Source organism: Macaca fascicularis, chromosome 20, assembly GCF_037993035.2.
Source record: "Macaca fascicularis isolate 582-1 chromosome 20, T2T-MFA8v1.1".
Lineage (NCBI taxonomy): Eukaryota > Metazoa > Chordata > Mammalia > Primates > Cercopithecidae > Macaca > Macaca fascicularis.
In genome coordinates, this window is record NC_088394.1 from 11,818,014 (window position 1) to 11,839,038 (window position 21,025).

Sequence of the window (21,025 nt, forward strand, 5' to 3'; positions counted from 1 at the left end):
GGCTTTCTCTCTGTGGAGCCTGTGTGAGCTGCCCTTCCTCTCTCAGAAGCCCAGTCGGCTGGCAGCACTGGCTTCTTAGAATTTATCAAAGCGCAGCACGAGATTAAACACAGCCCCCAAAATAAATTTTGACTTTCCCTTTAGTGTTTGGTTTGGTTTTCCAGAGATGTGTTGGGTATGTGGAAGAACTTCTCAGAACTGACTAAGAAGTTTCTTGGAAATTTCTTGGAAACATTTAAATGATTAGTGATGAAGTTGTGGGAGAGTAGTTTCCTTCTCCATGTAAGATGACTAGAAAGAGAGAGTGTGTTTGGTTCCGATTACAACCCCCTGAAGAAGTGAGACTTCTGAAGGAGTGGACAGCTGACCTGTGGACAGCAGGGCCTTCTTTGTCCACTCCTTCCACATGAGGGCATCTCCTCCCACTTTTGCCAAAGGTCATCTCTAACCGTCCTCCGCCCCTCCTCCCAAAACAGAAGATTGAGTGGAAAGTTCATTGCTGATTTGTCAGAGCGGAAAGGACCACTTCTCCAGGAGACCGAGTTCTCCCCTTCCTGTTCTGACATGTCTGCTTTAAGTAAATCCGTATGCACCCCGATCCCTCGAAAGAGAGCCTTTCTTTTGATTGCAAAACTTTAGAACGCTGGCCAAGCTCTCATTCACAACTTAACCCCTCCCCATGTAGGGCTTCAAACTTAAGTTGCAAGTTTTGTGAAATGTTTTCAAAAGCAGTTATTGATTTAAGAACAAAACGCAGCCATATGAACCTGCTCAAAACCCGAGTCCTGGTTCCCCTACCTGATTTATTTTAGTTTCATTATTTGATTTGATGAATTTGTTATTTATATGTATATACTGTAGGCATATGATTTTTTTAAAATCCAGACAGGAGATGATCAAATGAAAAACAAGTCTACTTTGCTTCAGAAGTAACTATTGTTAACAGTTTCTTGCCTCTCTTTCCAGAAATATTTCTTTGTATGTTATGCATATGTTTGTTTTTTACACATGGGGTATACCATATGTCTGATGCTGCACCTTGCTTCTTCTTCTTCCTTAATAGAAAGTGTCACACATTAACACATATAAATCAACCTAGTTCTCCTTAACTGTTATATGGTATTTTGTCATATGGATGGGCAAAAAAATCTTTTTTGCTGTTTCATATTTGGGTCATTTCCAGTGTTTTGGTCTTACAGTATCACAGTGAGCATCCTTAGGGTATCTTTGTGTAATTGTGCAAATCTTGCATGTCTGTGTGATAAATTCCTAGCAGTGAATTTGCCAAAGGGGCAGGTTTTTAATCTTCGTATACATAGTCCCAACATGAAGTCTAGAAGACAGTACACCAATTCACTCCGCCACCCACAGCTTGTGATTGGTTTCTTTCTTAAAACCAGTCTTAGGGCTGGGTGTGGTGGCTCATGCCAGTAATCCCAGCAGCTTGGGAGGCTAAGACAGGCGAATTGCTTGAGCCCAGGAGTTTGAGACCAGCCTGGGCAACATAGTAAGACCTCATCTCTAGTATAAATAAAAAATTAGCTGGGCATGGTGGTGCGCACCTGTGGTCTCAGCTACACTCAGGAGGCTGAGGTGGGAGGGTCACTTGCGCCCAGGAGGTTGACGCTGCAGTGAGCTGTGATTGTACCACTGCACTCCAACCTGAGCAACAGAGTGAGACCCTGTCTCAAAAAGAAAAGAAAAAAACAATCTTAGGCTGAGAGACTGATTGTGGCACCGCCTCTATTTTCAGTGATGAAATGTGAGATGCTTCTGCCTATTTCAGCGCCTGGAGGATTCTTTGCTTAAAAATTCTGCGGGTTGCTTCGTGTTCTGTAGCCGTGATTGCTAAGTAAATATAAAGTATGACTGAGTCTAAATTAACTGAGAACAAATTGACCTGGTAAGAAATGACTTCTTTAGGCTCACTGAGGCGTCTTTCAGTTTCGGAACTTACTGGTTAAGGAGAAAAACCCAGGCCTTATCTCCGCTCCGATCCCTTTTGGAATGAGATAGAATGTAAGTAAATAAATAGAGTCAAGTGGCACATTCTTCGGCATCTACATGATCATTTCTCTGTTTGCAGAATTCTTTAGGATAACTTATTGCTTACCTCTTCTACCCTGCCTGGCCGTCCAGTGGAGGGGTGAGAATATCAAATGCTGGGAATGTGGCCTGGCTCCAGAACCTGGGCCTGCCTGGCAGGGAAGTTGGCACAGCTGGGATGCCCCATGTCCTGTTGCTGGTCCCAGGGTCAGCAAGTGTGCGGCTGTGCCAACTGGGACAACAGCAAGTCAGAGGTGGCTGCTGAAGGCAGCCTCCACCCCTTGGCTGTCTCCCCTGACTGCCCCTGGTAGTGCCACTCAGCTATGAGGAGTGAGATGGGGACATTCTTATTTATCCCCCCACCCCTGCAAAGAGGGAGGCCTCACTGCCCTTCCACCTCGGCTTGGCACAAGAGCTGTGTCCCAAAGAGCAAGTTGAAATCCCTGAGCCTTGGCATGGTGGGAGCATAGGCTGCCCCATCCCCTTCTCAGTAGTCAGGGTTCCCCCACAGCAACAGCCACTCAGCATCTTGGAATCATTCTTAAATCTTTTCACCCCACTTCCACACCCACCAGCCTGCTTGGCCTCCGGAAAATAATGAGATCTGAGATCTCCTCTCCCAGATCTCCCAAGATTGCAACAGAAGCCTTCTCAGGATCCCCAGCTTCCATTCAGCCAGTGGGATCCTTCTAGTACTTCAATCAGATTACATCATACCCCTGCCTCCAGCTTTTTGGTAGTTTCCTGTTGCACTTAGAACAAAATCCACATCTCTCCTTCTGATCTTGGGTGATGGCTGTGAGATCCAGCCCCAACTGGCCTCTCAGATGAAGTTTCCCCGATCCCAAGCCCACTCTAGCCCCGACCCCAGCCTTGCCAGTCCCTGCTGCTCCTCTAAGCCAGCATTTCTCAGAGTTTTAGCCTCAGCACTCCCGTGTTTGTTTATGTGCTTAAAAAGTATTACAGAACTTAAAGAGATTTCATTTAGGTAGATTATATTTATAGATATTTATGACATTAGAAATTAAAACTAAGAAATGCTTTTAATATATATTCATTGAATAAATCCATTGCATATATGCATAACTAACATAGTTTTCTATGAACAATAAACATACAAAATAATTTATCGTGCACATTTCTGCAAGTCTCTTTACTGCCTGGCTTAATAGAAGACATCTGGATTTTCCTCTTTGCTTCTGTTTTCGATCTGTTGTGAGAGCATGCATTCTGTGGCCTCTGGAAGACTCCTCAGTACACCCCTGGGAAAATGAACATAGAAGAAGAATGTCTTACTATTTTTATGAAAACAAGGATTTCCAAACCACACTTTGAGACCCACTCCGGTAAATCACTGCGGCCTTCCCTGCCTCAGGGCCTTGCACTGGATGTCTGTCCCGGGATGTTGGTAGCTGCCTCCCGCTAACGGCTCAAGCATAGTCCGTGTGCCACCTCTTCAGAGGCCTTTTCGGATCAGCTCCTGGTTAGGGTTGCCCCTCCGTCGCTCCTCTGCATTGGCCTGGTTCCTTTTTTTTTTTTGAGACGGAGTCTTGCTCTGTCGCCCAGGCTGGAGTACAGTGGCACAGTCTCAGCTCACTGCAAGCTCCGTCTCCCGGGTTCACGCCATTCTCCTGCCTCAGCCTCCCGAGTAGCTGGAACTACAGGCGCCCGCCACCACGCCCGGCTAATTTTTTCTATTTTTAGTAGAGATGGGGTTTCACCGTGTTAGCCAGGATGGTCTCAATCTCCTGACCTCATGATCCACTCGCCTCGGCCTCCCAGAGTGCTGGGATTACAGGCATGAGCCACTGCGCCCGGCCTGGCCTCGTTCAGTTTATCCACAGCACTGCGGTTCCTTACCTGGCTGATGCCTTTGTGTGCCTGGTCATAGTCTTTCTCCCCTGCAAAGAGGGTTGCCTGTGTGGGAACCTTGTGTGCTGTTCACCCTGTATCTCGGTGCCTAGCTCTGTGCCCCTACTCAGTATTGTTGAGTGAAGAATGAGCCTGCATTTGTTCTCTGCTCAGCCTTGGAACAGAGCCCATCAAAGGCCTTCTCCCTTCTCTGAACACGGGAAGACAAGGAAAGTCCCTCTAGGGCCCTAGATACTTGGTGGTTTAGTCCATGGCACTTTGACAAGGGAACACAAAGGAACTGAGAACCCAGAAGACCTTAAGCAGCATCCCTCGTCTAAATTTCTGTCACCAAGTGAGCAAGATGTGTGTCCAAGGACCGTGTACCCAGGTGACAGATTTAGGTTGGTTGCATATCCGCTGAATTTCACCACCCTCCTCCTACTCAGAGTTTTACAGAAGCCAAAGAGTAGTGCCAGAGCGGGAGCTGGGCAATGGAGGGTGATTTGGTCATCAGAAACCTGGCCCGGGTTGGCCTCTGATGCTGTGACATCTCACTGCTGCCATCAAGGGCCCGTGGGTGCTGGGGCATGACCACTTCCCACCCTCCACAATGGTGCCCCTCCCCATAGGCCGCACAGTGCATGGAGTCCTTGCTTCTGCCTGGGGAATAATTCACAAGGAGGAAAACAACTCTGGCTGCATGCCTTGGGGTAGCTGCCAGACAAGGGTGTTTTATTAGGACACATCTTCCGATTTTATCTGCGGACCCAGGTAATTGTCATAGAGCAGTTTGTCTCCCCTTTAGAAGCTATAAACGATTATATTTGATGAAAATATGCCTTTCATTTCCTTGGAGGAGATATTAAAGTAGTGTATAAATCAGGGCTAATAGGTGACTAGCCACTTTGGTGTATTTTTCTTCTTCCATTTGGCTTAGAAAAAAAAAATCACAAGTTCTATTTATTGGCTGGTTTTATGTTGATGGCTGTCACCCTCACAGAATGTTCAGCTTCACAAGGGACTGTGCGTGAGCCTGGCCAAGGAGGGGGGTCAGTGGCGGCCAGTATGTGGGGGTGGTGGGCAGGCATGGCCAGGTCTAGACTCTAGCCTGAGCTCTCTGTGGCTTTGAGGTGCCACGTTGCTGTGGTTAGTTCCTCGTGGACCCTGCCCATGGCAACAGCTGCTTCTAGAGATAGATAGAATCTGCCATGATGGGCAGGGTGTCCAAAACTTGCCTACAAGACCACCCTCTCCATACACTCTAAGTGGACCAGCAGCACCCAGAGCAGAGCTGTTCCCCGGAAATGACCCAGGGATGCCGGGGGCCACAGCCTCCCAGAACAGCCTTGCTCCTCACTCTGGGCTCCCACTGGCCCAGTGGCTGCTTCAGGAGGCCGCAGGGCACCGGAGCTGCTTACAGGTGTTCCCCTGGTGGGTTGGCAGGTGTGGGAAGGGCTGGCAGAGCACACAGCTCAGAGGAGCAGCCAGGCAGGTTGACCTCTCCTGGCCCTTGCAGATGAGGGCTTAGTGACATGACAAAAAAGTGACGTGTTCCCACCTGGTTTACTATCAGCTGCTCCCCACCAGCCTGTTAACTCCGGGACAGGGACTGCTCTGCCTCTTCCGCTGCTCTCTCTCCTCCTTCAAACCCACCAGCCCCTCCTGTCACCAGCCCCTCTCTGTGGCCCATGGTCCCATACAGTCTGGCCCCTGCCCCCTTCTGGGATCAGCTCCCAGCCCTCTCTCCCCTCGGCTCTCTGCAGGTGACACAATCCAGCCCTTTAGCCACACTGACTGGCTGGCTGTGCCTCATCAGGGCCAAGCGCGTCCCGTTTCGGGGCCTCTGTTTTCATGCTTCCCTCCGCGTGGAGCCCACTGCATGGCTGGTTCCTTCTCAGCACTCAGGGGTCTGCTCCGATACCTCAAAAAGGGGCCTTCCCTGAGTGCCCGGGTCACCCTAGTTCTCTGCACGGCAGCTTGTTTTTAGTTGAGGAGAAATTTGCTTAACACAACATAACCAACCATTTGAAAGTGAACAATTCAGTGGCATTTAGTACCTTCAAAGTATTGTGCCATCATCCCCTCCTCTAGTTCCAAAACATTTCCATCCCCCCAAAAGAAAACCCCATAGCCGTTAAGCAGTCATCCCCTATGCCCCCTTCTCCCCAGCCCCTGGCATCCACTAATCTGCTTTCTGTCTCTATAGATTTACCTTGTCTGGATGTTTCATGTAAATCATACAATCTGTGGCCTTTCATGCCTGGCTTCTTTCTGTTTGCATCATATTTTCGAGGTGCATCTGTCCTTCTTTTAGCTGAATAATATGCATTATATGGATAGACGTTGTTTTGCTTCCCCATTCATCCATCAATGCACATTTTGGGCTGTGTCTGCCTTTTGGCTATTGTGAATGGGCTGCTGTGAACATTCATGCACAAGCTTTTGTTTGAACACCTGTTTTCCATTATTTCCGGTATATACCTAGGAGTAGAAAGTAGGTCATGTGACAATCTAACTTTCTGAGGAATTGCCCGACGGTTTTCCCATGGTCTTCATAGCCCTTAGCTTTAGCTGAAATTGCCTCTTGTATTCCTTGTTCTCTGACACTATCCTGCACTAGAATGGAAGGCACTTGGCCAGGGGGTGGGTACAGGGTTGTGGGGGACCTTGTTTGTCTTGTCCTTGACAGTACTGATTGATGCCTATGAAGTAGTTGATCAGTGAATACTGATGTGTGGGTGGATGGATGGATTGGTGGATGGGAGGCTGGGGGACAGAGGATGGGGCGGAGGAATTGTTCAGTCTTTTCCCAGCAGACTATAAACCCCTAAGGCCAGGGCATTTCTGTCTTACTCAGGTCTGGTACCCGGTGCCAGTTGGTGGTCGTTTGAGTGTGAGCTGGCAAGTTGGATTTCATCCCTTAAGGGCTAAGCTGGACTTTATTCACTTCCTGTCCCAGCTTCCTACTGGGTTTGGGGCTCCAGCTGTCTTGTGGTAGACATTTAACTCCCCTGTATCACCTGAGGTCAGGAGTTTGAGACCAGCCTGGCCAACATGGCAAACCCTTGTCTCTACTAAAAGTACAAAAATTAGCCCGGTGTGGTGGCAGGCACCTGTAGTCCCAGCTACTCAGGAGGCTGAGGCAGGAGAACCACTCGAACCCAGGAGGTGGAGGTTGCAGTGAGCTGAGATCTTGCCATTGCAGTCTAGCCTGGGCGACAGAGTGAGACTCTGTCTCAAAAAAAAAAAAAAAAAAAAAAGAATTTAACTCTCCTGAGTATCTGGGCCATGCCTTGCTTTTCACAGTGTTATCTTTATCAAAGGCACCTAAACCGGCAGGGTCAGTCACGTGACCCAGAGTACTTAATAGTTCCATGGAAAAGCCTTGCTGGTTCTAGACCCAGCCCTTGGCAGCTGAGTAACTTAGGAAGAATGCAGAGATGACACTGTGCTACGAGCCAACTGAGCTGACCGCGAAGCCTCTGACCGCCATCTGAAAAGGAAAAAAGAAAATCGATGTTTCATTCATAGACTTCAGTTCAGACTTCTCCTCTGAGGATAACGTCCCAGGTGCTAATGTCATCTCATGTTGGCATTTCCTAGGAACTGATTTTGTAGGCCTGTTATTTTTCTAGTTTCTAATTATAAAACTGGAGTCAGTCCTCTCCTTGCAGCTCCCTAAGGCAAAAAATACCCTTTCTGGAGTCACACGGGAAGAAGGGCCTGGGGCTTCCTCCAGCTTCTCCAGCCCAGTCTTAACCCTTTCCCACCCTTCAGCTCACAGCTTAGAGACTCGGGCCAGCAGGTTCGTGAGGCAGGTCCATGAGTTACAGAAACTTGATTCCTACCCTGAGGCCTTTTTTAAAGAAAAGTTTATTGAGCTGCTAAGCACTTTATGCATTATTCTTATTCGAGCTTCCCAACAAGCCCTCAAAAGGAAGGTGTTACCATTTTCCTTTTCTACAGGTCAGAAAGTGGCCTACCCAAAGTCACAGCAGATACCCTCCCTCTAGTGTCAGACCCTGAGTCCCACCACCATGCTGAACCAACTTTTCATTCATAGCTGATGTGAATTTCCCTTTGCTGATTGTTTTTTTAAATGCTTAACAGCAGCCACCTAAGGCCTCACTGGTACCAGGCAAAACTACATTGTCGCCTCCAACTCTAAGCATGTTTTAGACAGAAAAATTCATATCTATTATTTCTGGAAGTGTGAGCTATAATTTGGAAGAATTAACCATGTCAGGCACTTTATATGCATGAATTCTATCCTCCCGACCACCCTGGAAGCTGGTATCACTTGCTCTGCCTCACAGACAGGAACCTGAGGCTCAGAGCAAGACTGCAGAGCTCACATGAGACAGGCTGAGATCTGTACCTCCCCTTCCTGCCTCTAAGTCCCATTTGCTTCAAGGCTGGCATGGCTGCAGGTTGAATATTCCTTACCCAAGAAGCTTGGGACCATGAGTGTTTTGAATTTTGGATTTTGGGGGATTTTGGAATATTTGCATTATACTTACTGGTTCAGCTTCACTAATCTAAAAATCTGAAATCTGAAATGCTCCGATGGGCATTTCCTTTGAGTGTCATGTCGATGCTCAAAAAGTTTTGGATTTTGGATTTTCAGATTTGGATTGCTCAACCTGCAATGACTGAACTACTTCACATGGCAGCTCTGCCTGTCTCAGAATGTCGGAGATCAGTAGGATAGGCCCTCCTTGGAGAGGGGCCTCAAGGGATGCCCCTGGTCTAAACAGAATGTTCCCCACTCACCTCTTCATCATCCACCCTGGCATTGGCCCACATCCTCGTGCCCCAACACCCACTTCCAGTGTGTCAAGGACAAACCTGCAAAGCAGCAATCCCGGAAAAATACCCTGTCCTGAGACCACCACTTCCAAAGCAGGCTAGTGGTGCAGGGCTCATTCCTGCACAGCTTTGTCCCTGGTGTGCATGAACAGAAAGCAGAAAGATTACTTCAAAATCCTGCCTGAACAAAAGCAGCAGGATTTGAGCCCCTTTCAAAGCTTTCTGGCAATTGCCTCTAAGAGATCAGTCTTCAAGTGGTGAGGCAGGGGTGTGGGGAACAGATCCTACTCAAAAATCAGCCCTGAGCTGAGTCCAAGGGGTCACCTGTTTGCCAAGCCGGTTTTCAGGGCTCCACAGCAGCTGTGAAGAGAGAGAGCCTCAGGGAATCTGGAGCTGGGCTCACACAGCCAGAGAAGGAACCACATTCTCGGATCCGGGCCTGCACGGTTTCCCCACTCACAACATGCCCCCCAAAGACACTTTCCCAATAGACACAGTAGCACTTGCTGTGGGGAACCCTCTGTTGCTAAATATGGATGCAGTAGGCAGGGTCAGCCATCTTACCCAGACACTTTTCTGGGAGGTGCAGGGAGGGGAAGAAGAGAGTTCCAGAGAACTGAGTATTGCCTCACTCTTCGGGGTCATTACCTAGCTCAGGCTGCCAAAGCAACTGTATGCCCAGGAGCCTTCTGGTCATAAGAGTGTGTCAAATGGCAGGGAACATTCCCTGGTTGCTAATAGAGAAGCCCATGCAGGAGGTGTGGGGAGAGAACAGACCCCATTTGCAATCTGCCATTTGACCTGGGCTATGCCTTAGAATGTTCTATAGGCTCGGGTGGGCCCACAGCAGGGCAGCCTTGCCAGCAGCACAGCACAGGCCAGTGTCAGCGCCAGAGCAAGTGGCTTGGCCGCACACCCTGTGTGCTCCCCAGCACGGGCCTGGCTCCCCACGTAGGATCGAGCTCTCCAGCGTCATCTTCCAGCCTCCTAGTCAAGCACTTTTAGTGCATGACAGTCAGAAAAGACTGAAAAATACCAAGAAAAGATCGAAGTTACCAAATCTTGCCACCCCAGGGTGTCCATGATCAATTCCGGCATCCTTTTTTTCGTTGTTTTTCCTGTTCATTCACAGTGGGGTTTCTTTTCCCAGCAGTAGAGTAGTTGCCCAGGTGAGAAGCAGCAGCGTGAAGGCACCCAGCACAAGCCAGAGTGTGTGGGCCCAAGTCCCAGCCTTCCACCTCCACGTGAAACTTGTTAGGTGGCCTTGACCCATTTAGTTCACCTTGTTGGATCTCGGTTTACTCATATGAGAAACAGGGGTGATGCTCAACAGCGTGAGTGGACTTAACAACTGAACTGTACTCTTACTAATGGCTCAGGTGGTAGAATTTGTTATGTGTACCACAACTGAAAAACAAAAAATGGGATAAAGATGTCCCTTCATTAGGCTCTTGTGACATAAAATGAGTTCATTCACCTAAGTGGCCGGACAATGCCTAACCCATATAAAACGTGCAGCAAAGGTTGGCCGCTCTTAGCATTTTTGTTGTTGTTGTTAGTTAAGGGCTGAGCCTTGGGACCCCAGAAAATAGGTTCCTTTTCTGTACATTAATTAGCACAAACAAAATTACCAATGCAGTAGCCCTTCTGCTGTCAATAACAAAGGCACACTGCAGTGACACAGAGTTGCTCTTTCACAGAGACTTTCCCTAGGTGTTGATGAAACACCTGGGCGTAATAGAGCAGGCAGAATTTTCCTCCTCACACACAAGAGGTCCTGTAATCTGCCTGAGGCCCCACAGCTCTCAGAGGCTGAGCCGGGGCCAGAGAAGAGCACAAATTCATCCCCCGAGGCCTCCAGCCCAGCACACATCCTGTCCCCTGGGGTGCTGACTGCCATCATTGGCACTGTGCCCACCTGAGCCAGGCAGTCCCCATGGAGCCTCCCAACAGCTCTGGGAAGCTAGTGTCATTCCTCAGTGCCCAGTGTCACCCAGCTCACAAGTGGCCAGCCAGGGCTCCCTGCTTTCCACTCCATGAACCTTCATGCCCTCTGTTCTGAAGCGTATTCAGAGGCGGAACACCTGGAAATCAGGTGTGCTTTGGGAACCCCACATACTCTTGCCGTATTCTACTCCGTCGTGTGACCCAGGAGCACAGAAGTCATCAGAGAGCATGACTTGCATCTGTGTCTCAAGTTTGTCTCTAAAGGAAAAGTCCATAAAATCACCCAAGAAACATCCTAAACCTTTTCTGATGGTATTTATTTTTTGCTTCTGAATCATTTGTTTTATCAACTGCAAGTTCTCATTAACAGACAAGTGATAGCAGATGCCAAGGTGTGAAGGCCCCTTTATGGCAGAAAACCGAGAAACAAAAAATTCCTAGCCCTTAATTCTGTATGTAAGTTGATAAAAGTCCACCTTGATTTGATGTTTGCCTTAAAATCTCTCTGACTAGCTCAAAGACAACCCCCTGGAACAAGGTTTGGGAACCACTTTCCCACTTCCCGAGAATTAGAGTGCCTTTGGGATCCAAGAAAATGAAATGCCAGCCGGGCGCGGTAGCTCATACCTTTAATCCCAGCACTTTGGGAGACCAAGGCAGGTGGATCACCTGAGGTCAGGAATTCGAGACTAGCCTGGGTGACAGAGTTAGACTCCGTCTTAAAAAAAAAAAAGGTGAAATGCCAACATGGTGAAATCCCATCTCTACTAAAAATACAAAAAGTAGCCAGTCATGTTGGTGTGTGCCTGTAGTCCCAGCTACTCAGGAGGCTGAGGCAGGAGAATTGCTTGAACCTGGCAGGCAGAGGTCACAGTGAGCCAAGATGGCACCACTGCACTCCAGCCTGGGTAACGGAGGGAGACTCCGTCTCAAAAAAAGGGAAATGCCAAATAAGAAGCAGTATTGCCGAGTACACAGTTGGTGGGAAGGAGAGTTAGTTCATGAGGGCCCACTAAGAGTGGGAAAAACCAACGGAATCAAAAGGCAGAGATGTGGCGACAATGGTGCTTCAGAGACAGGCAGAAGCCATTCCATTTTCCAAGTGTCCCCTTTCCTTCATGCCTCTGATGACCTCTTCAAAGCACAGCAGCTCCTGGGGGCCAGGGTACGGGACCGCCTGGTGGAGAAGAATTGGGGTGGGGGAAGAAATGGCATTTTTAAAAGAAACTTCTACAATTCCAAGGAAGTGATATGACAAACATGTTGACAAGGATCAGGAAAAGGAAGGTTGGTTGAGCAAGCGTTTACTAAGGCCCTTGATGAATCAAATAAACACTGCACAGGGCTTACAGAGAAGCCTGGGGTTGTGGGGAGGGACTGTGAGCAAGTCTTGCCAGCTAGTGAGGCTCTGTGGTGCTTCTGGCAGGGCACATGCAAAGGTGTGGCTGCAGGGTAGGCATGAACAGAGAGCTGGGAAGCTCAGCAGGGCCCCATGGCAAAGCGCTTTGTGAGCTTGCCGAATGGGTCGAATTTCATCCTGGAAGCAGCAGGAAGCCATCGAAGGTTCTAAGACAGCAGGGCACATGGGCGGCAAAATGGACTTGGGTTTTAATTGACTGGAATTGGGAAGGGCAAAGGAGAAGGGTGGAGTGGGAGGGCCACAAGACACACTCTAGCCCCTTCACTGCACGCTCACAGCTGTGCGTCAGGCGATGCCCATGGGCAGATGAGAAAGTCCCACAGGCTGGGGTGCGGCCTTCCTTACCTTTCTCTAGCCATTTGCCACTGTACTTGTACTATAGGATTATATTGCTGTTTTCAAAAAACCTAAATGAGCACTGTTTTCACTCAACAGCATATCCTGGAGTGTTTTTCATTTTAGTTTGCAGGCGCACCCTCATTCATTTTTGACTGCTGCGATCATCTGGTCAAACCACTGTTCATTGAGCCACTCCCCTACAGATGGATGTTTAGGTGGTGGCCGATTTTTCATCCTTTAACAAATAATAGGCATCTCCAAGTGCCCTTGCGCAAGGGTTTCTCCAGGGTGAATAACCATGAAGTGAAAACAGAAATAGCCAGGCTGAGAAACTAACAGGATTTGGTGACCAATTTGACTGAGGGAGTAGGAAGCCACAGAGCTAGCTTAAGGCAAAATCTTAAGAAGCCTTGGTTTCCCTCCCCGAATGTTCTCCATGCATTTAGCTAGCAAGGGCGTCTCGATGATCCCAACTTCTCACCCAACAGTCCTTGTGACTTGTGGGTCTCGTTCTGTCCAGGCCTTCAGGGGTTGGGGTGAGTGGAAAGGTCCCCAGGAACTGGTGGGGGTCTTCAGAGGCTGGCCCACTCATAGCTCGGCTTGTCATCTCAGACAGAGCAGGGGACAAGCTCTTCTACCGGCTTCCTGAGAGACAAGCTCCTCCAAACTTGGCGTGATAGAGACACCAGTGGGTTCTGTTCCCTCCGCCCGGCACCTCTGCTGAGATTACAGCTTTCTTTTTTTTTTTTTGAGACGGAGTCTCGCTCTGTCACCCAGGCTGGAGTGCGGTGGCCGGACCTCTGCTCACTGCAAGCTCCGCCTCCTGGGTTTACGCCATTCTCCTGCCTCAGCCTCCCGGGTAGCTGGGACTACAGGCGCTCGCCACCTCGCCCGGCTAGTTTTTTGTATTTTTTTTTAGTAGAGACGGGGTTTCACTGTGTTAGCCAGGATGGTCTCGATCTCCTGACCTCGTGATCCGCCCGTCTCGGCCTCCCAAAGTGCTGGGATTACAGGCTTGAGCCACCGCGCCCGGCCGAGATTACAGCTTTCTACACTTCTTTTCTCTCTATAACCAGAATCCCATGACTAAAATACAGTTTTCTTTATTTGCAGCCGTCCAGCCATGGCATTTAGTATAAATGTGCTTTTCTCTAAAAACACACACAGTATTATTTTTTTTAACATCTCAAATTCCCAAAGGGCCAGAAGTCAATATTATCCCAGTGTGATGGGAATGGCTGTTTTGCAACATCTCTTCACACTTAAACAGCCTGCTTCCTGAAGCCTCCGAGTAATCACAAAAACACATTCCAAAACCCATCAGCCTGGCTGCTGGATTGTTTTACCGTCTCCGTCACTCTCTGCTGTGAGCTCAGTCCTCGAAAGTCGCCTCCTCAATTTCCATGTTGTGGATGAGAAATTCACAGCATGATTTTGGGAGCAGATGCTTCAACTGTATGAACTACAAAGTTTGGACTGCGACGTGCAGTGACTTCTCTGAAAATATTTGCTAGCTGGTAAAATTCAGTCTCATGGCATATGTGGTCTACTTCTAGCCTTACAGACTTATTTAAGGCCCCAGGATAAAAATCCTATTTATCGAATGCCAGCTATGTGCTAGGCACTGGGCTAGGTGCTTTACACAAAACAAGGAGATTTTGTAAATACTGTGTAGAGTTATTAGCCCTGCTTTTATTGCTGGGGCAAGCAAGAGTCAGAAAGCAAGGTCCCCTGCCCAGAGTCTCAAAGTTCGTCCCTAGAGACGGTGCCTGCTTCTTCTAACTCTTCTACCGGCTTCCTGAGAACAAAAGTTATCTCCTGTCCTTTGTTCTTTCTTTTCCTGCTAAGTCGATTTGAAGGCTCTGCAGAGTTTCTGGGGTAACCTACGTGCCCCTTTGTTGTGGCTTTCTGAGCACTGACCTTACTGGCCCTCGGCTGGGTCTCCGGTGCTGGGTTCCAGGCACACTCCAGCCTCCTGGCTCACAGATGTCCTGTTGAACCTAGGGACGGCCGGGTGGCAGGAAGAGTCAGTGTGGATGGAATGAGCCTTCCTCAAAAACCCCCACCACCGCTCTTAGTAACCCGGAAAAAACTCTGAAATAGTTGACATTTACAAAGTCTTGGGCATTTGGGGAGAAAAACATTCTCTTTTTTGCCAGATTTCCAGCATGAAGCCCAAGGGAAATGTCCGTGGGCTCAGCACAGTGGTCTAGCATCTCGAAGCAGTGCTTGGCCCGGTGGAGGCCATGCACTCCTGCCCTCTCTCCACATCCAGCAAAGGACAAATACAGAATCTGGCCTGTCCTCCTGTCCCCACCATGTCCCAAAGAGTGGCCCTTTGTGCTGACCCAACACAGAGCACCTGAAAGACTTGCTCAAGCTGCTAGACTTGAGCGGCTTGAAAGCCACCATCATCAGAGCACCTGCCATTGTGCTGTCCAAACTGTGCCACAGCCCTGCCAAGGAAGCCATTGCAATCAAGGGCCACACATCCTGGAGCCAGACCCCCCAGGTTCAAATCCACACCTACCGCTAGACAGCTATGTGATGTCAGGAAGTTCTGTGAAGCTCCTGAGCCTCCATGTCCCCTTCTTTCAAATGGGGCTGATGATAGGACCTGCCTCACATGGCAGGAGCTTAGCGGGGCCAGCATTTTACATGTGAGTGCTTCGTGTTATTGTAGTATCATAATGGCCACTGCTGTTGAGGAGGAGGGAGCCAGGGCTCAGAGGGAGAGAGATGCCTGCCCAAGGTTGCAAGCTCAGGGGTGGCAGGCCAGCACTCCCAGCTTCATGGCCCTGGCTGGGGTCCCTTGCAGGGCAGTTGGCCTGGCTCCTCCAGGCCTCTCCGTAGGGTCCTCCCAAGTATTCTAGCCAGTGCCCTTGGGCTCTGCCAGCCGTATGGGCAGCACCGGGCAGGTGGACTTGTGAGCACCTGCCCTATTAGAGCCATGGAAGGCACCATCTCTGGCATGCTTCCTTCTGCCAGCCAGTGCACACCAAGTGCCTGCTGCAACCCTTCCTAGGCCCCTGTGCAGAGGACAGCTCACTCAGGGGAGGCAGACATGGAAAAGGATGACCGTGGGGCCAGGGAGATAACTGAAGTGGTGGGGGCATCAACAGGGCAAGTCACCCAGAGGGTTCATGCAGCCAGAGCACGGGATGTAGGGGGTACTGGGTTGTCAGGGACCATGGGGATCTGGAGAGGCGCAAGGAGGCATGTGAGTTTCATTCTGCTTGCTCTGGGTGGCCTCGGGGCCCTGAAGCAGGGAAGTGGCTGGACCTGACGCATATCTGTCTAAGCTTCTTGCACGTACCGGGTGGTAAGTGGATTGGAGACAGCAGTGCAGGGCCACTGGGGTCCCCGCAGAAACCAGAGCAGCTGGGTGAGGGAGGGTGTGGGATATGGGAGGTGCCCTTGGCTAGCATGGTCAGTGATGGGGGTGGGGTTATGACAGATCTCCTAGAATGGCGCTGCCTCTGCACATCGTGTAGCAGCTTGGGACAGGCAAAGCATTTCCCATATGTGATCTCAGTAACTGCAAAGCATAGTGAGATGGGAGAGGCTTGAGAGGTGAGGTGACCAGCACAGGTCACACTGCAGGAAGCAGTAGTGTGCTTTGCACTTGGCCCCCGTACTGTCCTGAGGTTGAAAGGCTTAAATGACTCAGGCATTGGGGACATTTGACAGAGCATTCTGTGAGACTCATCGAGCTGCCAGCACTGGGCTAAGTATCTCTATAGCCCAGGTTCACAGCAAACAGGGAGGAAGGTGTGGTTACTCTCCCTGCTTACCAGGGGAGGAGGCTGAGACCCAGAGAGGTGAAGTAACTTGCCCAAAGTCACTCAGTGGTAGGTGGTGTTGCTGAAACTCACTGCTAGGCCATCTGACTCCCACAGTCTGCTCAGTCCAGTGTCCAGGGATCCTCCTCAGGGCCCAGGAACCTGACAAAATTCTTGGCCTTGCCCTGGGGGAGTTGTAGTTGGAAGCTGGGGGCACTGTGAGTGTACCTGCAGCCTCACATGCGTGGTTCCTGGCACGTCTGTCAGAGTGCAGTGATGAAGCAAGCCTGGAGATGCCTGTGCTTGGCCAGTGGCATTAAGCAGCTGTCTAGGCTTCATGAGCCAAGCGGCATTTGCCCGATAGGTGTGATGTGTCAACAGCTTTTTCTCCTGCTTTTCACAGCCCCTGCTGGCTCTCAGCTAGAACTCTTTTTAAAAATCATAAAAAGGCACTGACTTGCAGTGGTGCACGCTGGTGCAGCCCAGGCACAGGAGCCTCTGCAGTGGAGATTTAAGGTCTGCTGGTCAGGAGCAAATTTAGAATCTTTCTGGAAGGTTCTGGGTCTGGCCAAGAGTGTAGTTAAGCCCTTCAGTGATGTGAGTTTGGGACTTCTTTAGCTTGTCTTCATGGATCTACAGAGGTAGGCTTCTGAGGAAAGCAGTGGCATATCTTTTCATTCATTCCTTTCTCCAGTAAACTTTTTTTTTTTTTTTTGAGACAGAGTCTCGCTCTGTTGCCCAGGCTGGAGTGCAGTGGTGCAATCTCAGCTCACTGCAGCCTCCGCCCCCTGGGTTCAAGTGATTGTCCTGCCTCAGCCTTCCGAGTAGCTAAGATTACAGGTACCTGCCACCACGCCCGGCTAATTTTTGTATTTTTAGTAGAGATGGGGTTTCACCATGTTCGCCAGGCTGGTCTTGAGCTCCTGATTTCAGGTGATCCACCCAGCCTTGGCCTCCCAAAGTGCAGGGATTACAGGCATGACCCACTGTGCCCAGCCTATCCAGTAAACATTTATTGAGCACCTACTGTGTGCCAGGCCCTGTGCTTAGGGTTGGTGACCTGGTGAGCTTGCAATCTTGTGAAAGTAACAGACAGCATTCAAGTAATCACACCCATGACTAATGCATTTATAATAGAGAGCCTGGCTGGTCTAGTAGGGACGGGGAAGGCATCTCTGGGCAGATGAGTGGGCAGATACCATGCCAGTCCTCAATTGACCTCAGGAGGGATGGCACCAGGTTCCAGAGGCTGAAGAAGAGACTTGGTGCCAGCGAATGAGACATAGGGTTCATCAAGGACTTAATGTACAGGGTCGGTCCAGTGGCAGCAGGCTGGATGGGAAAACCACAGCCGCTTGTAAAAAGCATGCCACTTAGATAGTAGTTTCCCGTAGCACCCTCCCGCTAGCAGCCTCTACCTGACAACCTTAATTTAACCTAAAGCAAAGGGCTTAAGTGAAGCTACTGCTGTCAGCTGCACCTGCCATATAGCAGATCGTGAGAGTGTTCCTCAGAGCAGACGGGATAGGGAACAGCATGTGCGGGGGCGCCGCGTGAGGAAGGACCAGGGCCCTGGGTGAGGCTCCCCGGCTCCCCATTGATGTAACACCTTCTGCGCTTGAAGCTGTTACAAGCATCTTCCATGCATTCATTCACTCATCATCAGAACCTCCCTGGGGAAAGGTAGGCTTATGTTCATTCTGCAGTTGAGGTTTTCTGAGGCTCAGGGTGGTTAACTTACCTGGAGTTGCACAGCTACTGCACAGCAAAGCCAGTGTCCTGTCCTGGCTTGGCCTGACCCTGGCCTCCTGCTCTGTGTTCTCATTTTTTATTCTTATTCCCTATCCTGTGTTGTTACTGATAAGGCTCAGAGGCCTGCCAGAAGGATCAGAACCCTGTAACTATCAAGCCCATTGGAGGATAATTCTAGTCATTGACCTTAAATCTGCAAACCCAGAACCTCACCTTGAGAGTGCCTCCTAGCCCTGTCGCTAGGCACTTTCTCAGAACACCACTAGGCTGGTCATCTCCCGAGCTACCTCATCCACCTTAGAGTGAATACATCTCTGAAACTCGGTAGGGAACCGCACCCAAATGAGCAAATCGTGCTATCCCAGGAGAGCAAGGAGCTGAGTGAACATCCATCCTCCTGGGGCTTCCCTGCAGCCTCAGGCAGGAGAGCGGCCTCAGTCTTCCGTTGCCACGGGTGACAAGGCCTGCTCAGCTCAGCATAGCCCTCGGGTCAGCTCCTCACCCCTCCAAGCAGGCAGCCGTGTTCATTCTCCATCCTGTACCTCCACAACTTCTGTGGGACAGCCAACTAGGCGATCAGGAAGCCACTCAACTGGAACCCCACAGCGGCAAAGAAAAGCCACCCTCCCCTCAGCCGAGAGGGACCTACAGGCTGCCCTGACAGTGCCCAGGTGCCCAGAGGCATCGTTCTTTTGAAACTACGGAGTCCTGGCACCTGTAGGATCCTTGCCAGCTTGAGGCCCAGGCCTGAGCCAGCCCAGCCCTGTGGTCCTCAGCCCTAGCTGTGCATTTTTAAATCACCTTGAAAGCTTTTAGAAAAGCCCAATGTCCGGGCCTAACCCAGTTAAGTCAGACTGAAGAAAGGGCTGTTGGTGACATTCTCTTCTGTAGGAGCAGTAGCTCTAGCGTGCCTGGGGTAGGAGGGATTCTGGGTATAGGAGTGGGATGTTTCATGCCCTGGGCCCAGTTTCAGGAGAGGCCAATTCCACAAAGCTTGTCATGCCTTCTGCAAACCCACTTTGGGGACGGCTGTGCTAAGAACTGGGAAATGGGTTCTGGATGATCCTGCCCTCCTGGAGTTCATGGTGTCCTGGGGCTAACTCACCTTTGTACCAGACCTAGCTAGGGCTGGGAAGGCTCTGAAAGGAGGTCTTGAAGGATGAGCTAGGTTTCACATGGTGCATCCCGGCAGGGGGAATGATTGGGCTATGAAAACCAGCATGTGCATATGGGTCCTACAGGCAACCTGAGGTTGGGGGTCAGCAGGAGATGAAGCCACGTGAATGGCCCCTGTTCCCGATTACCTGTCCTGGACTTGGTCGGAAGGCCCAGGGAATAGCTGATGGGCTTCAAGCAGAGGGCTAAGTTCCCACTCTACCCGACCACACACAGCCCTTGGAGCAGGAAAATAGTCACTCACGGGGCCGTCCTTAGGGCAGGCTACCCATGGGGCCCAATGACCCACACTTAGCTGGAGAGAAGAGGCAGCCAGCAACACTTCCTTGAGTCACACAACTGGAGCCCAAATCCACCCATTAGTCCAGTGTCATCTGCAGCCTCTCCCACTCCTGCATCCAGTCCCTCCCCAAGTCTGTTAGTTCTACTTGGGAGATACAGTCATAACAAGGACCTTTCACCACCACACCTGTCTCCTGGGCGAAGGGCTGGGTAATTTCTTCTTTAAGCAGCAGAGAGTTAAGCTTTTAGGGCCATATGGTCTCTGTTGCAACAAGCCTTTCCCATTTCAGCCAAAGCAGCCGTAGAGGATACATCACCGAGTGAGTAGGGCTGTGCCCCCCTCAGTCTTCACTGGCAGAACAGCAGGTGGCTGGATTTGGCCTGCAGGGCATTGTTTGCTGACTCCTCATCTTGGCCAAGCCTGGGCCAGTGGCTTTAAAGTCAGCCCCACTGTTTCTCTCCTTGCCCTCTATGGTCTATTCTTAGCACCAAAGATCCTTTCAGGGTGTGAGTTAGGTCACGTGTCTCCTCTACTTAGATTCTTCACTGGCTCCCATCACTCAGATGAAAGCCAAAGTCCTCACAGTAGCCCCAGGTTTCACATGGTTTGGTCCCTCTGTACTTCCTGACACTAACCTCACTCCCCGCCCACCATGGTCCCCTTGGCCCACTCCAAGGCAACTTAAGGGGCCTCCCCTGAGCCTTGACCTTGCTAGGTATGCTCCTATTTAGGGGACCCTGACCTGGGTGGCCTCTGTTTGGAGAAGTCACCCTGGGTACCTCTGTGGCTCTGTCCTCACTTCCTTCAGGTCATTCTTCAGACCTCACCATCTCAGAAGGTCTTCCCAGACATCCTATGTAATGGCAGCCCTGTGCCCACTCCCAGCACTCCAGGGGTCTCTACTTGCTCATTCCTTCAAAGCACTCAGCCTCTCCTGACATTTTCTATTCCTTGACTGGCCCTGCCCTGTCCTCTCCCATTATCAAACTGTGAGCTTCAGGAAAACAGGCACTGTGTTTTGTTTACAGCTGAATTTCCAAGTCCTGGGCTATACTAGACATATAGGTAGTGCTTGGTAAGTACTGGATAAATGGATGGATGGATGGATGGATGGATGGATGGATGGATGGATGGATATTTGGGTATAAGTGGATGAATGAATAAATAGATGAATATTGAAGATGGATAAATGGGTAAAGGGATAGATGGATGAATGGATGTAGAGGGAGGGAGGGATGGGTGTAGAAGGATGGATGTAGAGGGAGGGAGAGGGGACAGATAGATGTAGAGGGATTGATGGATGGGTAGAGAGGGATTAACGGGTAGGTGGATTGATTGGTATAGAGGGATAGATAGAAGCCTGGATAGATAGATGGATTGGCAGATGGGTAAATTGGTAGGTGGCTGCTGGGTGGATGGATGGATAGATGTACAGGGATGGATGGATGGATGGATGGATGGATGGATGGATGGATGGATGGATGGATGGAAGGGAGAGAGGGATGGATGGATGATGGAGCCAACAAATCTTTAATCCCCTCTTCTGTGTGCTAAACATTGTTCACTGGGGACTCAGAGGTCAGTCACACTAAACAAATCAGGCCCTTTGGAGCTCAT

The 21,025-nt window shown here is 50.1% G+C and overlaps 1 protein-coding gene across 17 annotated transcripts in view; it reads left to right on the forward strand.

The window, feature by feature from the left end:
• Positions 1–21,025, forward strand: part of CLEC16A (C-type lectin domain containing 16A) — a 238,351-nt gene that overhangs the window by 180,893 nt on the left and 36,433 nt on the right. Inside the window, exon 22 of one of the 17 annotated variants that reach the window (XM_065537630.2) lies at positions 1,754–2,052. The exons of 15 other annotated variants lie outside the window; for them this stretch is intronic. In XM_065537630.2, coding sequence (XP_065393702.2) covers positions 1,754–1,809 — 56 coding nt within the window. In that variant the 3' untranslated portion in view covers positions 1,810–2,052. Of the gene's footprint in view, positions 1–1,753; positions 2,053–21,025 lie in introns of those variants that run through there. One more of the 17 variants, XM_065537631.2, reaches the window with a different exon arrangement.